Genomic DNA, 13,219 nt, shown 5'->3' on the forward strand with positions numbered 1-13,219 from the left:
TGAAATTTTAAGTTGAAAATAAAATGAACATGGTAAAAACAATTCAAACAGTACTGAAAGCATAAAACCCAGGTCTTACTTCTACTAGAGTGTTTCAATGTAACCTTTATTGATAGTTTTGTGTGTTCTGTAAGAAAGTTTTCTGTTTATATAATTGTTTTTACACAAATATGTGTGTATTAGAGACACTGTACTACATCTTGCTTTTTTAGATCAATAGCATATCTTGGAGTTCTTTCCTTGTCGGTATATAAAGATGGATAGCACTCTTACTTAACAGTTTTGGGTTTTGGACCATTGCACAGTATTGATAATACCATAACTTAGTTAACTATTTCCCTATTAATAGAACTATAACTAAGATTTAGGCTGTTTTGTTTTTGATAATTATCAGCAACAGAGAAACCCCTTGGACATGAGTATTGGGTAAATGTTTGAAAGTAGAATTGTTAGGTCACAGGGTATGTGAGTTTTACATTTTGATTTGTTGCTGTTGTTGTTGTTTAGTTGCTAAATTGTGTCCAACTCTTTGCAACCCCACAGACTGCAGCACGCCAGACTTCCCTGTCCTTCACTACCTTGCAGAGTTTGCTGAAACTCATGTTCATTGAGTTGATGGTGCCATCCAACCATCTCATTCACCCACTTTTCCTCCTGCCTTCATTCTTTCCCAGCATCAGGGTCTTTTCCAATGAGTCGTCTCTTTGTATCCAGTGGCCAAAGTATTGGAGCTTCAGTTTTGACGTCAGTCCTTCCAATGAATATTCAGGGTTGATTTCCTTTAGGATTGACTGGTTTGATCTCCTTTCTGTCCAAGGGACCCTCAAGAGTCTTCTCCAGCACCATAATTCAAAAACATGGTCCAACTGTCACATCCATATATGACTATTGGAAAAACCGTAACTTTGAGTTTATGGACCTTTGTTGGCAAAGTGATGTCTCTGCTTTTTAATATGCTGTCTAGGTTTGTCATAGCTTTTCTTCCAAGGAACAAACATCTTTTAATTTCATGGCTGTGGTCACTATCCACAGTGATTTTGGAGCCCAAGAAAATAAAATCTGCCCTTGTTTCCATTGTTTCATCATCTGTTTGCCATGTATGTGTGTGTGCGTGTTAGTTGCTTAGTTGGGTCCGACTCTTTGCGACTGCATAGACTGTAGCCTGCCAGGCTCCTCTATCCATGGAATTCTCCAGGCAAGAATACTGAAGTGGGTTGCCATTTCCTCACAAAGTGATGGCAAACGATCTTAAGATGTCACGATCTTAATTTTTTGAATGTTGAGTTTTAAGCCAGTTTTTCCACTCTTCCTCTTTCACCTTCATCAAGAGGCTCTTTAGTTCCTCTTCGCATTCTGCCATTAGGGAGGTATCATCTGCCTATCTGAGGTTGTTGATATTTCTCTCGGCAGTTATAGCCAATTTACCCTCATGGGTTATACTCTTTTGGGCTTCTAACAGTAGCTAAGGAGAGGGAATTGAAATTCCTAACATAGGTCAGTCAGACTCTTTGTGACCCCATGAATCACAGCATGCCAGGCCTCCCTGTCCATCACCAACTCCCGGAGTTCACTCAAACTCATGTCCATCGAGTCGGTGATGCCATCCAGCCATCTCATCCTCTGTCGTCCCCTTCTCCTCCTGCCCCCAATCCCTTCCAGCATCAGGGGATGCTGGGTAACATCTTAGCTCATATCTTTGGGAAAAAAGATAGTTTTTCTTTACAGTAACGTAGAGGGGAAAGCTTTTCATTCTGTATTGCATCATTTTTTTTCAACTTGTGAATACATTTATGGGATTGTCTTTTGATATAAGGTATAGATAAATCTTAAAACAACTTTATATACCAATTTTTACTTTTTGATTAAATATCTTTTTTTTTCTCTCTTAAAATTACAGATGTTTGGCCCCTGACTGAGAGAGAAGATGACCTGAAAGTCTCTGCAATGGTTTCTCCTAACTTTGATTCAGTATCTGTAGGTATATTTACAGACTTTAAGAGGGTTTGTGATAGTGGTGGACTCTGATATATTGGAATCAGATTGTATTGGTTTAAAATCTGAGCCTCCAGATAGAAACTTCAGGGAAGATAGCAAGTTTTAGGCCTTGTTACTTTCTAGAAAAAAACATTTCTAGCATCTCAGTGTGATAACAAGTTTCTTAGGCAGATTTCTATCTTAAAAAAGGGGAAAGGAAGGGGGTTTGTCAAAGAGGTTCTCACCATTACTTTTTTTTTCAAACTTTTTCAGTACTGGAGTATTGAGATAATCCTACTCCAGATGAATAATACTGAGCCCGCTACATTTTCGTTGAATGTTCAATGAGATAATGTTTATGAGAGGCATGACTCAGAGTTTGATAATTTATAGTCTTTATTATAGTGGCTGTGGTGGGAGAGTAGTTTAAGAATAAAGAGTTGGGCCAGGAATTATTTTTTCTCTCATTTCTATTTGTGTGACCCAGAGCAAGGTATTTAATTTTTTGTCTCAATTTTCTTATCTGTAAAATGGGAATAGTAGTAGAATCCACTTCGTTGAATTATAATAATTAACTAACAAATCATTATAATAATCATGATCATCAGCCCTACCACAGCCATCACTGTTCCAGTTGTCTCATGTGTGCTCAATTGCTGAGTCTGACTCTTTGTAACCCTATGGACTGTAGACTGCTAGGCACCTCTGTCCATGGAATTTTCCAGGCAAGAATACTGGAGTGGGTTGCCATTTCCTTCTCCAGGGGATTTTCCTAACCAGGGTTCAAACCAATATCTCTTGTTTCTCCTGCATTGGCAGGCAGATTCTTTACGACTGCACCACCTAGGAAAATTGACTGCCATTTCCTTAATGCCAGTCACATAATGGGTGTTCAATATATATTTGCTCTATAAATGAATCAGTTCAGTCACTCAGTCATGTCCGACTCTTTGCCACCCCATGAATCACAGCTTGCCAGGCCTCCCTGTCCATCACCAACTCCTGGAGTTTGCTCAAACTCATGTCCATCGAGTCGGTGATGCCATCCAGCCATCTCATCCTCTGTCGTCCCCTTCTCCTCCTGTCCCCAATCCCTTCCAGCATCAGAGGCTTTTCCAATGAGTCAACTCTTCATATGAGGTGGCCAAAGTATTGGAGTTTCAGCTTTAGCATCAGTTCTTCCAGTGAACACCTAGGACTGATCTCCTTTAGGATGGACTGGTTGGATCTCCTTGCAGTCCAAGGGACTCTCAAGAGTCTTCTCCAACACCACAGTTCAAAAGCATCAGAGAATAACAAAGCTGAAAAACCAGAAAGGGGGACTGTCCTTGGTTTACATTACTCTAACTCTTTGTTTAGTCTTCTTTAAGTACTTATTAGATTATGGTTGGTTTTCTCTCACTGCCTGAAGTCGGGCCAAAATCTCTCTAGTTTATCTATGTCTGTACCAAAGTCGATCAATTTAGGCAAGTGATCAGATTCACTCGTTTTACAGTATATGAGGTCTATGTCATATAACTTTGCTTAGGAAATGACTGATGTTTAGGTATCAGAACACAATATAGTAAGTAATTCCATGGCTTTTTGAAGAATAATCTTAGTACAAACAGCCAACCCAAGTTGTGATAAAAATTGCATTAACATTGCCTTAGTATAGTAAGTTGGATATTCTTAAAAAAAAAAAAAAGTAGGACTATATATGAAAGAAACATTCACCCAGTTGAGTCACATAGTAGAGGTACTGTTCTAAACATTGGATATTCAGCACACCATTTCTCACTCTACCTGAAGGGTGTAGTCTGAGTGGAACATTTCTGCTTAGTTAGCTGACAAATGTACACACATTTTCTTGCCTTGGAAATGATTCTTTTTTTTCCTTTGGGCAACTTATATAATTTTTTTCTAGGTTTTTCTCTTAGACATAGGCTATTTGAAATGAGGAATTCCCTTTCTGTTCTTTAGCAACTTTTGATCTTTGTGAGTAAAGGCTTTATGTAATAGCACTGTATTTTAATATGTATTTCCCTACTGGTAACCTGAAGTGCTTTTTCCTCCTAATTAGGTATCTCTTTCCAGCTCCATTTCCCCCATCTCACAATTTTTTCCTTTTTAAGAAAGGAAAGGATTCTTGAGAGTATCATATTCATTTCATTGGAAAACATCAGTCCAATGATTTATGCGGCTTTGGTGCCATATTGTCTTCATATAGCTATTTCTCTCTGGCTATAATTTCATGTTTCCAAAGGACTTTTGTCCTTGAAATATCAAGGTGTTTAGGCATGGATGGAAAAGAGCAAGAAACGGGAGATATTGGTTTCTTTTCTAGATTTGCCGACAGCTAAATGTAAAACATTTCCTGGATTTTAGGTAATACTAGAGCAAAAACCCTGGCTTAATATTTTATTTTCAGTCATTACTGTGAAAGCACACATCCAAAACATAATGTAATTTGTGCTAGACTCGTGTCTTTTATAGAAGAGACAAATATCGCTATCCTCTCTTCTTGATTGAGAAGTTGAATCAGAATTCATATACAGTTTCCTATAGAATCATATATAGGATATGAATATCCTTACTCTTAATTATGCTGATGAGCATGACATCATACCGATCCCCACTGCTAAGAAGAGGCTTAATTTTTCTCAGTAAAATAATACCAAGTAGGCTAATTTAAAGTACAATGGATTTATTCATTGGTTGGACAGAGACTTTATGATCATAACTGTTCCCTTAGGAATCCATGTGGGTATTATTAGAAAATATGTTACCCTTTGATCTTATTCTGTCATATAGTGACCGTATTTTCCTCTCAATCTACTGCTCTAAAAAATAGTTATAAATTCTAAGGAAATATTTGCTCTATTATATTCTGAATTCTTTAAGAGAGAGGACCAGGTAACCCAGGCTGATTCTCAAAGAGTGAAAGAATTTATGATATGTACTAGTAAAAAAAAAAACAAAAAAACTGCTACTTTTGTTTTATTTTCTAGATGTAAGGCCACTCAATCTTTATATCATTAATTACATGCTTTAGATACATATTATTAATTAGAATAAAGCATCCCTTTGGCAAGTTAAAAACTCAAGGACCTAAAAGAATGGCACACTGTTTATATAGAAAATATATAGAGGTCTTGTTTTATATAATATAAAGAATGAATTAATAGGATTAGTTTCCATTTTTAAGGAAATTTGGCAGTAGTTTGATAATAAAGTATGTGAACTTTTCTTCCCTTTTTTGATGGGTGTGTTTTTTAATATTAGTTCATGACTTTCCAAATGAAGCCATCCAAAAAAGCCACAGTGATTCTTTTAGTCTGTCATCAGAGTGATAAATCCTTTTTGCCTTTTTTTTTTGGTGGTGGGAAGTATATATCAAACCCACTGTGTTTACTTACTGATGTATAGTACTTAAGCAATCCTTTCCTCCCTTTAATTTTCAATTCTGTGTTTGCAGCAAGCTACTGATGTTGAAGTGGGAGCTGACCTTGTCCCTTCAGTCACAGTGAAGGTTTGTGCCATAATTCTAGGCTCTAATGTGCGAGCAGTGTCATGCATTTCATCACATCCGTCACTGTTGTCACCCTAGAAGTAGCATATGGAAATACAAAAGAAACACTGGTGGGCAGAAGAGCTAATGCACATTTTTCCAAAGAGGACATCAAAATGGCCAACAGAGACACATGAAAAGATGCTTAGCATCACTGATTATCAGGGAAATGCACATCAAAATCACAAGAGATGTCACTTCACAACTTAGAATGGCTATCATCAAGAAGACAAGAGACAACAGGAGGATGAGGATGTGGTGAGAAGGGAGCCCTTAAATTTTGTTGGTGGGAATATAAATCGATCCAACCAGTATGGAGATCATTTGGAGTTTCCTTAAAAAATTAAAAAAAAAATCACATTAAATTTATTAAATTAAAAAAAAAGATTTCTTGGTTAAAAAAGTAAAAAAAAGGAAAACCCAAACACTTGATATTTTTAAGTTTTCCTTAGCTTTGGGAAGTAAATAGATAACCTTTATCATTTCCTACAAATATAAAACTAGTATTTATAGCAGTATGTATATAATAAAAAATTGTTATGACTTATTCCTACCTTAAATGTGTAGTATGATTTGGGGTTATTTTTTAGAAACAATATTTAAATATACTAAAGGAATTGTGTCATCACATTCATAGTAGACTGAGCAGTTCATTTCAGTATTATATATATATAGGGGAATCATATGAATATTAATAATATCTTTCTTCTATGTGTGTGTTTGAAAAGAATTCCCAGCCATCTCTCTGCCATAATATTAGCTTTAAATGGATGTATTTATAGTAGGAAAATACTAAACGAAGAAGCCACAGAGTAGAGTAGTGACAAATTGATAGTGCCCCCGAAATACAATGTGAACGATGTGGTTTTGGTTAAGGTTTTTAGTCCTGCCATTGTAGAATTTTAGAACTAGGACTCAAATGTAGAACCCTCTTAAGGCATTTAGATTAAAGTGTGGTAATCAGTCAGCACATTATTAAGCTGAAAATATTTATCACTGCCCAGACGTTGGAGCCAGGGAAAGTTGTGGATCTTGGCGACTCGCTAAGTCAAAACTTGGACGGGACTTTATATTTTCTTAGATTATGGGTTGCTGTCCTTGGAGGAGCTTGACAGGGCACCAGGCTTTACCAATTGTGTTCGCTTACACTGGACCCAGCGGGTGGCCCAAGTGTGGGGATCTTTGGTAGAAGCTGAAGGGAGCCCAATCTTATAACTGTTTCCTAAGCTAATTTTTTTGGATTCTTGCCACTGGAAACAAGGGTGGTCTTTTCCCAGTCTCCCTTCCCCCTATCCAATCAAAGGCTCTATCTCATTAATACTTCTGAGTCTGGAAAAGCTTTGGTGGCAAGAAATCAAACATTTAAGATAAAAAACAACAATCCTGCAGTGTTCCAGGAATGATCTGTAGACTTTTGTGTAGGGAAATCCCTTTTATATCTATCTACTGATATTATTCTGACACATACATATAATAATTCAGGAGCATGTTGTAAATTTCAAAAAGAAATCTTGTACCTAAACCAGATAACATTGCTCATGGTGATTTTCCCCCCACCTACTATAATTGCTATAAATAAATACATCTTTCCCTCCCATGCAGTTCTTAGGCTTTCCTGTATAACAGCTACCTTCAAATGATGGTGTGACACTACTGGAAATTTCTCCTTCATTATGGGAATTTAACTGCATTTGAGAATGACTAAGTTACACTCTCTTCCTTACTGCCATGATAAAAGAATAAGAAAGAATGCGATACTCTAGAGTTACACAAAATCAGCTTGACTTTCACGGCGGACACCGTGACTTCCTGTTTCTGCCTGACAGTTCCTATACAAATTTCTGTTATAAATCTCTCCTTATAGCCTTAAATAACAACAGCAGCCAAAATATATAACCATACAAGTTTCCGTCATAATAAATCCTGTTAATTGAGAAAATTTTTCCATCCGTTCCAAGTGAATGAAGATGTGGCTACCTTGAGTATGTGTGCATGATGCGTGACCATCTGTTCCAGGCAACCAAGGCAGAGTGGTTGTTAATACCTGGCCTTTGGAGTCATGTTTATATATCTAGGATAAAAATTTGGTATTATATTTCCTAAGGATCATATTTTATTTTGTTAGAAATGGAAAATAGCATGGAAAACGTTCATATTCATGTTTCATATTTTCCCCTTAATATTCTATAATTATTTTTCTCTTAAAATGTGAGGTTTATGATCTAGCCAAGTCTTTAACTTTTTTTATTTTGGCTCAAACACAACTCTTCTTTGTTACTGTGGTTATTTTTGTCACACATCATCTTGATTCATATTTGAAAGTGCCTAGTCCATTGTTGGGATTCAATAAATTTGTGTATAAGAGTTATCACCATCCATCTTCCATCTAAACTAAATGCAAACACTTGTAACAATGTAAATTGTATGATTGTTGTCTAAGTATGCATTGTTATGCCTAGCAGAGTCAGAATGTCTGCTGCTTTAAAAGTGGCTTATTACTACTTTAAGGATTTTTCATTTTCATTTTTAAAACTAAGCTCTCGTGAGACCTTCTTGGTCATTCTTGGTCATTCTTTTCTGCTAACTTGTATATACTGGCTCGATGGTCTTAGACGTGTTTTTGAGTTTCTCTGAACCTCTATTTTTAAAATGTAAAATGGGGAACTTTTTCATTTGCAGTTATTTTGATTCTTAACCACAGCTAATTAAGAGCATGGGCTCTGGACTCTGACAGACAGAAGTTAAATGGTGTTCTTCCACTTATAATCAGAGTTGCCGTGGTCAAATTATCTAGCTTCTCTAAGCCACATCTTTCTCTTATGTAAAATGGGATATAGTGATAGATAGTACCTGTTTCCAATGTTTTAATGGGTAAATGAGATAATACACACAAATAATTTATTAGAATGTTTCCATGCATATAGAAAGCTGCTAATGGTTATTATCATTAATTTTATTTAAGATATATGTACAGACAAATATGGCAAAATGGTTGTCTGAGGAGGCCTTACAAACAGCTGTGAAAAGAAGAGAAGCAAAAGGTAAAGGAGAAAAGGAAAGATATACCCCCATATGATTGCACAGTTCCAAAGAATAGCAAGGAGAGATAAGAAAGCCTTCCTTAGTGATCATTGCAAAGAAATAGAGGAAAGCCATAGAATGGGAAAGACTAGAGCTCTCTTCAAGATAATTAGAGATACCAAGGGAACTTTTCATGCAAAGATGGGCTCAATAAAGGACAGAAATGGTATGGACCTAACAGAAGCAGAAGATACTAAGAAGAGGTGGCAAGAATACACAAAAGAAGTATACAAAAAAAGATCTTCATGACCCAGATAATCACGATGGTGTGATCAGTCACCTAGAGCCAGACATCCTGGAATGCAAAGTCAAGTGGGCCTTAGGAAGCATCACTAAGAACGAAGCTAGTGGAGGTAATGGAATTCCAGTGAGCTATTTCAAATCGTAAAAGATGATGCTATGAAAGTGCTGCACTCAATATGCCAGCAAATTTGGAAAACTCAGCAGTGGCCACAGGACTAGAAAAGTTCAGTTTTCATTCCAATCCCAAAGAAAGGGAATGCCAAAGAATGCTGAAACTACTGCACAATTGCAATAATCTCACATTCTAGCAAAGTAATGCTCAAAATTCTCCAAGCCAGGCTTCAACGGTACATGAACCGTGAATTTCTAGATGTTCAAGCTGGATTTAGAAAAGGCAGAGGAACCAGAGATCAAATTGCCAACATCCGTTGGATCATTAGAAAAGCAAGAGAGTTCTAGAAAAACATCTGCTTTATTGACTATGCGAAAGCCTTTGCCTAAGGGGATCACAACAAACAGTGGAAAATTCTTAGAGATAGGAATACCAGACCACCTGACCTGCCTCCTGAGAAATCTGTATGCAGGTCAAGAAGCAACAGTTAGAACTGGATATGGAACAACAGACTGGTTCCAAATAGGAAAAGGAGTACGTTGAGGCTGTATATTGTCACCCTACTTATTTAACTTAGATGCAGAGTACATCATGAGAAACACTGGGCTGGATGAAGCACAATCTGGAATCAAGATTGCCAGGAGAAATATCAATAACTTCAGATATGCAGATGACACCACCCTTATGGCACAAAGTGAAGAAGAGCTAAAGAGCCTCTTGATGAAAGTGAAAGAGGAGAATGAAAAAGTTGGCTTAAAGCTCAACATTCAGAAAACTAAGATCATGGCACCTGGTCCCATCACTTCAGGGCAAATAGATGAGGAAATAGTGGAAACAATGTCAGACTTTATTTTTGGGGGCTCCAAAATCACTGCAGTTGGTGACTGCAGCCATGAAATTAAAAGACACTTGCTTTTTGGAAGAAAAGCTATGACCAACCTAGACAGCTTATTAAAAAGCAGAGACATTACTTTGCCAACAAAGGTCCGTCTAGTCAAAGCTATGGTTTTTCCAGTAGTCATGTATGGACGTGAGAGTTGGACCATAAAGAAAGCTGAGCACCGAAGAACTGATGCTTTTGAACTGTGGTGTTGGAGAAGACTCTTGAGAGTCCCTTGTACTGCAAAGAGATACAACCATCTTAAAGTCCATCTTAAAGGAAATCAGTCCTGAATATTCACTGGAAGGTCTGATGCTGAAGCTGAATGAAACTCCAGTATTTGGCCACCTGATGCGAAGAACTGACTCATTTGAAAAGACCCTGATGCTGGAAAAGATTGAAGGTAGGAGGAGAAGGGGACGACAGAGGATGAGATGGTTGGATGGCATCATTGACTCAATGGACAAGAGTTTGAGTAAACTCTAGGAGTTGGTGATAGACAGGGGGGCCTGGCGTGCTGCAGTCCATGGGGTCGCAGAGTCAAACACGACTGAGTGACGGAACTGAACTGACAGTCCAGTATGTAGGTTTTAGTTGCTCAGTCATGATACCTTAGACTGTAGCCTTTTTGCGACACCATTAACTGTAGCCTTCCAGGCTCCTCTGTCCATGGAGTTCTCTAGGCAAGAATACTGGAGTGGGTAGCCATTCCCTTCTCCAAGGGATCTTTCTGACGCAGGGATGGTACCTGGGTCTCCTGCATTGCAATCAGATTGTTTACTATCTGAGCCACCAGGGAAGGATTATTATTAATAAAATATTTAAATTATATTCTATTTATTTAAAGGAATAGCCATTAGAAAGAATGTTGTCTGCAGTACTTGCATAGTTCTTCCTGTAATTACCATTAGGGTTTTACTAAAAAGGTATTATGAATTTTATAATAAATTTGTTCTCCTAGTAAACATGTTTTCTGCTGTACTTTACTAACTCTATAGTGTGCTTGTGTGAATGAATGACATGCCCTGTGCGGACCAAGTGTGGAGCCCTGCTCTGCGGTTCCAGGGTGACCTCATATACAGCTTATGACAGAAACCTGTCGGGTGTTTATACCGACCTGGCAATGCCAAGAGGCACCCAACGTCTCCTTCGGGGACTGACCAGAAATGGGCAAAATGTGTGGACCGAACTCTCCTTTCTCAGTCAAATTTTCCGGTCTCTTTGACCATTTCATAACTTCATGGGAATTAGAGGTACTAACCTAATCTGTTGGATCATAGACTTTCAAGGGACTTGTGATCTACGCTGTTACTGTGTACTGTTACGCAGATTTCCCCCCATACTCAGGGCTCATAAAGTGAAAATCTGAGGGTTCATCATTCATTTGGTGTATTTATTGTATTTATTTTCATCAATTATTGTCCTTTAAAACTTTTACTTTGCAAGTCAAAAATTTTATGTTTATTTTTAAATGGTACAGAATATACACATCAGATAAAATTAATACATTTACTTGAATCTAATTGTATATGTATAGTGTTTGTAGGCCAGTTATACTTGTATATTATTTTTGTATCTGCAATTTGTATATATATGTGTGTGTGTATATGTATATAATTAAGGTATAGTTGATACATGCCTTTTACCTAAGAGAAAATTTAAAATGTCTTTTCTTAAAAATTAAGTATGCCCTTGTTTGTGCCCAGTCACTAAATCATGTCTAGCTGTTTTGTGACCCCCTGGACTGTGCCTGCCAGGATCCTCTGTCCATGGGATTTCCCAGGCAAGAATACTGGAGTGGGTTGCCATTTTCTTCTCCAGGGGATCCTTCCAACCTAGTGATCGAACCCAGGTCGCCTGGATTGGTAGGCAAATCTTTATCACTGAGCCACCAGGGAAGCCATGCCCTTGCATTATGCTAATTAGTAGTGAAATGAATCTGTCTTGTATACTATAGAGGCAAGACTGAATTGTTCCAAGGCAAAAAAGCCGTGTAGGAGAGAGCTTCTCAATTCTGGTTGTACATAGGTCTTACCTGGGGAACTGTTAAGAAAAATACCAATGCCCAGGTCTGCCCCCTGAGATTGTGACTTAATTGGTCTAGCAACGCTACCCGGCTAGTGACTGTAATAAATCTGGCTTACCATGTGGATAAACTTATCCAAAGGAGATGATTCAAAGAGGCTGGGATTTTTAGGATACAAATCCAAAGACAGAATGTTCCCAATGGAAGCCAGATCTTTAAGCTTTTTCTTTGATTCCGTTAGCACTGTGGCCCAGCAAAGATCTTTGGTCCTGATGAATTCTGCTAATGTTTCTCTTAAGGAGGAGTGAGAGAAGTTCTGGCCTTCTCAACCCATACTCACCCTATTTCTGAGGCAGTCTATTACCCCAGAATTCTTATCTATTAATTGTAATTGGAATGGGAGGGTTTTCTTAGCATCATCAACCAAGAGCACCAGTTTGGAAATACAGCCAGCTTAGAAATGTAGTCAATTAGTCAATATTGTCATTCTTTAATGTTTTCTAGAGTAGTTATGTCAGCTATTTTTGCTGCTAAGCCATCAAAGAAAATGTAGTATTTAAACTACATATGTATTTAAACTAGTAAATAGCTACCTAGTAAGGAAATCTTTAGAGAGCAATTAACTTCTGAAAAAGGTGATACACTGATACTAGATAAAATTAATAATTCATGATGCCACATCTGTAAAGAAGAATTAACACATACAATATTTTATGATGTAATTATTCACCAGATATGAGGGAAGATTTTTTGGGTCTGCTATTGATAGAACATTTTTAATAGTTTTATTCAGTTATAATTCACATGCTATGCAATTATAGGTCCATAGGGTCACAACGAGTCATACACGACTGAAGTGACTTAGCATGCATGTATGCACAGAATCATCACCACAATTTAATTTTTGAACATTTTTGTCCCCCCCAGTAAAAACCCCGTATTCCTTAGCTGTTGCTTTCTTTTCTCTCCACACCCCCACCTTCAATCCTACTACCATCCCCAAGGAACTGCTAATCTGTTTTCTGTCTCTGTAGATTTGCCCTCTCTGGATATTTCGTATAAATTGCATCAAATAATAATGTGGTCTTTTTGTGACTGGCTTCTTTCATTTAACATATTAATAATGTAATATACCCATGTTGTAGCATGTATCAGTACTGTATTAGTTTTATTACTGAATAATATTTCATTGCATGGATATTCCATATTTTGTTTGTCACTTCATCAGTTTATGGACACTTGGGTTGTTTCTAATTTTGGTTGTTGTGAATAATACTGCGAATACATGTGTACAAGATTTTGGGTGGACATTTGTTTTATTTCTCTTAATAAGGAATTATGAGGTTAAGTGAT

General features: G+C 37.3%; 1 protein-coding gene across 2 annotated transcripts in view; it reads left to right on the forward strand.

The window, feature by feature from the left end:
• The window catches only part of BBS9 (Bardet-Biedl syndrome 9), a 480,327-nt gene that overhangs the window by 197,451 nt on the left and 269,657 nt on the right, over window positions 1-13,219 (forward strand). The window contains exons 11-12 of one of the 2 annotated variants that reach the window (XM_005889113.2): window positions 1,898-1,974; window positions 5,432-5,485. In XM_005889113.2, the coding sequence (XP_005889175.2) occupies window positions 1,898-1,974; window positions 5,432-5,485 (131 nt within the window). The remainder of the gene's footprint in view (window positions 1-1,897; window positions 1,975-5,431; window positions 5,486-13,219) is intronic. The other variant, XM_070369516.1, reaches the window with a different exon arrangement.

This window comes from Bos mutus, chromosome 4 (assembly GCF_027580195.1).
Source record: "Bos mutus isolate GX-2022 chromosome 4, NWIPB_WYAK_1.1, whole genome shotgun sequence".
Lineage (NCBI taxonomy): Eukaryota > Metazoa > Chordata > Mammalia > Artiodactyla > Bovidae > Bos > Bos mutus.